Source organism: Cucumis sativus, chromosome 4 (assembly GCF_000004075.3).
Source record: "Cucumis sativus cultivar 9930 chromosome 4, Cucumber_9930_V3, whole genome shotgun sequence".
Classification (NCBI taxonomy): domain Eukaryota; kingdom Viridiplantae; phylum Streptophyta; class Magnoliopsida; order Cucurbitales; family Cucurbitaceae; genus Cucumis; species Cucumis sativus.
The window spans coordinates 6,128,414-6,132,848 of NC_026658.2; the positions used below are offsets into that span (position 1 = coordinate 6,128,414).

General features: G+C 39.3%; 1 protein-coding gene across 1 annotated transcript; it reads right to left on the reverse strand.

Moving 5' to 3' along the window:
* Nucleotides 1-254: 254 nt before the first annotated feature.
* Nucleotides 255-3,594, reverse strand: LOC101208690 (NAC domain-containing protein 62). Its single transcript, XM_011655031.2, has 7 exons — nucleotides 3,190-3,594; nucleotides 2,752-3,029; nucleotides 2,027-2,293; nucleotides 1,577-1,939; nucleotides 1,360-1,453; nucleotides 1,001-1,269; nucleotides 255-911 (listed from the first exon to the last, which is right to left on the reverse strand). The coding sequence occupies exons 1-7, from the start codon at nucleotides 3,353-3,355 to the stop codon at nucleotides 528-530; spliced, it is 1,821 nt and encodes a 606-aa protein (XP_011653333.1). The 5' UTR covers nucleotides 3,356-3,594; the 3' UTR covers nucleotides 255-527.
* Between the last annotated feature and the right edge of the window lie 841 nt (nucleotides 3,595-4,435).

Consider the following 4,435-nt stretch of genomic DNA (forward strand, 5'->3'; position numbering starts at 1 on the left):
ACACATAGATGCAGATGCACCACCATGGATCTCCATTCTCAGCTATTCAATTTTTTTTAAAAAAAAAAAAAAAAAAAAAAACCCTTTCCTCGAATATCCTAAACCACCCATTAGTTCCTATTTTCTTGTTCTATCATCATTCATATTAGTCCACATCCCTCTGTCTATTTAATTCAATCTTCCTATTTGAGGTTAAATAGTTAGACGAATGACGCCAGTTATTAAAGCAATTCTCATATGCAGAAGAATATATATAAAGTAAGAATCTTATCAACTCGGCTACGTTTAAAATTTTAAACATATATACAAAACGCCTTTAAGAAGGGGGGAAAAACGGTGAACAGTGATAGCTGTTTCATACAAAAAACATTGGACTCCCGAGTCTGAGGACGTACATACACAAGGCCCAAACTAAATATTGACACTGACGACATAGATACACATACCTTACAATCCTAACCTGTTATTTCCAAAAACCTTTTTCTGTAACCCCCAATCCCATGAAGGGGACTAAAAACCTATGGAGGCTAACAGAAGGGAGACACAAAGTACCCACGCTGCTCACGGTTACAGCACTTCCAAATGCTAATAAAAATTATGGACAATGCGACAACTACAAGCCTAGCTACCGAAACGTATGAAAGGATTGAAGGTGGCAGTGCCGTCACTAATCTTCTTCTGCCCGTTAAGAAGTCGATCTTTGTGCTATAGCTTGCCATTGACTTTGCACTCACTTCAAGGGAAGCTTTACTACTACTCACATCTGACTCTGCATTAGGTGTAGTCTGGGACTGTTTCACAACATCAACTGTGGCGGCAGCCACAGCACCACCATCACTGGCACAATCGCCACCAGTAGTCTTGTTTTCTGAAGCGCCACCAGTAGTCTTGTTTTCTGAAGCTTTTTTCACCTGCGTGACATGTCAATAGCCGTTCATAATTTTACAGTCTGATCTAGTATAGGTTCTATATTTACATTTCACTTGAGGAGCCACTTTACCTTGCTTGGGGTTGATGGGGGGTCATTATCCGGCCATCCACCACTCTCACTACACACATTGCTAGAGCTTAAGGATGGCGCTACAAGTTTTCTTTGGAGTCGTAGTCTTCTAGGTGCAGTCCCCTGAAATGTAGAAAACTCATTTGAATGTTGTAGACTTCTTGGCTGGCGACTGATTCTCTGAATTCCAGTTCCAGCATCCATACTTCCAACTGCAGACGACTGATTGTATGACTCCTGAAGGCTACCTGATATATTATAAAATTGACCTGCCAAAAACATTTAATTTGAAAGATGATTTTAACAAGATGTTTCATGAGGTCGTTAACATTATTGTGAGAAGAGGGAGACAGCAGTACCTTGTTCTGGTGGTGAAGTTCCGACATGATCAATAATAGGAGTCTTCCTGTCAATATCCTCCAGACAAATGGAGCTTTCAAAGTCTGGCATAACCTGCTTCCACACAAGAAACTCGTAAGTACAACGAAACTAATTCAAAGAAGAAACAGAAACCATCTAGTAAAAGTGTAAAATTGTCTTAGAAAATGAAGAGGCCAGAAGAAAGGTCCCACGAACCATTGCTTTGACATTGTCAGCCTCCACTTTGCCAAAAAATCCATTGTCCAAGCTATCCATTGTATTATTCGGAAACTCGCTTAGGGACATAAATTCCTGCTGGTCTTCAAGTGGAAAATCATCTAAATTATAAACAAACGAGTCTAGCATCTGATTGATAAAATCTGACTCCTCTGTCCCACTAGGTAATTGCTCTGCATTACCATTAGCTTCATAGTTCAAGTAATTGCTATCAGAATAGTATATGCCTGATGATCCTAGCTCAGCTTGCAGCTGCGAATGCAATGGGGAATATAGTTTACTATCAAGTGGTTTGTTCTCTGAACCACAGAATTTCCTCTCTTCATCCGGATGAGTATCCATCTGCAACAAGAAGTAGACGTAGATGCAAATTAGATGATGCACAATTTCTTATAGTAAAAAAATAAAAAGGAAAATAAAGCTTCTCACTTCTGCATTATATGAATCAAAACCATGAATGTCAGCTGAACCATCAGTATGTTCTACAGTTTCAGATAGCACGCCATCAGAACTTTCGGCCTGCCTTTGCAAAGATGGAGAAACTAAAGGAAGGATCGGCTCTGAATGGGAATCTCCAGGTCCAGGAGAGGATTCAGCTGTAGTTGGGGATGAGATAGCAGCTTCAGCTTCATCGCCATTGGACCCTTCTATACTCTCATCCTGTTTCTTAAATAGGCGACAGAGAACGAAAGCACTCTGAAACCGACAACCAAAACAGAATCTCAATTAGAGTTGAAACAAGGATAGTGAATTCAAGAAATAGACTTCACCTGAAAACTGAACACCTAGAATCGAAAAGTCGAAAGTGCATAGGAAAAAAAAAATAGTCTCACAGAACAAAACCACAGAGGGCATTCGAAGTCTACTACCAAGTTAGGAACTAGATACTATATCCAAATATTTCTCACTTGGGATTTTAAACATAAATATAAGATGGTGCAGAGAGTAAGTTGGAAGAAAATCATAACGCTGTGGTAGAGAGAAGTCCAAACAGTATTAAGTAGCATTTGAGAAGCCCTTGAAATGAACTAAAAAAAGTCATCCATCACAATTATGAATGTAAGAAAGAGAAATAATTTCCAAGCAAGTGCGTGTGGATCGTAATCATGAATTCAGCGTAGTAGCAAAAAGAAGGAATAAGAGGAAAAGCAGACCTGGCCAGGGTTAGTGCCATCGAGTTCTTTAAGAGTAGCACGATACTCATGGACTACCCAATTGGTTCTCTTTCCCTTAGGAGCACGACCTTTGTAGAATACCAATGTCTTCTTCATTCCAATCAATTTAGTGCCAGACTTGATTTTTCGATCCTTACCCGTTGCCTTCCAATAGCCAGCAACGGTAGCCCTCTTCAAGCGGTGGCCGTTGGGATACTTCCTGTCCTGTGGACAAAAGAAGAACCACTCCGGATCCTTGGTCTTTATTATGGATAGATCTGCAGGAAACAAAAGAGGATGAGTGATTGGGTAGAGCAAACGATGGATTGGATTGGATTGGATTGGATTGAAGAAACAAAGGAATAAAATGAAACGAGATTGGAGAAGTTCGTAAAGAGAGAAAAGAAACAAGTAGAGGGAGGGTATAGAAAGCGTTACCAGGTAGATCCCAGGGCTCCCATTTACAGACATCGACTTCCCGTATAACGCTGACATCTTCGTGATTTCCATTGATCTTAGAGCGGAGGTAGTAGTCGATGAGCTCCTCGTCGGTGGGTCTAAATCGGAAGCCCAAGGGGAGGGAATTGAGGGTCAAGACAGCCATAGAAGGAGGAGAAAAAGAGAGAAAAAAAAGAAGAGGTTGTATTGGGGGGGGGCAAAGAAGATAAAAAAGAAGGAAGAAAAAGGGAAGCCCAAGAAGTAATCGGGGCTCCGGCCGGAGAGATTCTTTCTCTTTTGTTAAAGAGTCAAAAACTGAGAGCTGAAAGATAGAAAAGAGAAAGAGAGTAGTGCGATTTACTTTTCAGAGAAAATGAAGAAAACTGTAAAAAGAAAAGAAAAGAAAAGAAGCAACTTTAATTTTTAATACTAATATAATATTTTCTTTTTTCTTTTTTGTAATTACCAAAATGAAAAAACGCGTTCGTTAATTGTTTTATGTCGCGCGTGCATTGGCATTTCTGCCCCTCACTCCTCCACCAAAATAACAACTTTGCCATGCTTTTTTATTTACGCGGAAGTGCAATGCCGCTGGCCAACAAATCAAAGTTTGACACGTCATGTGAATGAAAAGTCATATTTGATTAATTAGGGATGCGTCATTGTCCAAAAGAAATTGCCACGAACCTTACTCCTCCTGCTCGTCCCCACACCCCATCCACATCCATCCACGCCCCTTCCCCCATTTCTTCCTTTCTCTCTCTCTTGTTTTCTTCTTTCCTCTCCTCACTAACTAATTGCTTCTTTGGTAAAGAATTTTAAAATATAAATTTGAAAACAAAAACAAAGTTGTATTCTTTTTTCATCTACATGTGTGGCAGTAGAATTTAAATTAAATTCTAATTTAAACAATTAAAAACTACAACTCTACTTACCCGCCGTTCACACGAGTTTTTTAGAAAAATTTAATTCGTAAGATTTCTTGAAAATATTAATTCGTGGAGTTGAACTTGAGTTGATGTGATGTTGAAGTTGGAGACGTGGAAGAAAGCTTGTATATAGAGTCTTCTAACACTCGAGAGAATTATCTCTTGCAAATGAGAACTTCCTCTATTCATAGAGTTTTCTGATGGATTTTATGAGTTCCAACCTAGTTAGTCCATGAGCTCGACTACATGAATTAGAGTCATATTTAGTCATTTAACTAAATTAAGCTTATTTTCGAGTGCAATTAAACTTGGTCTAA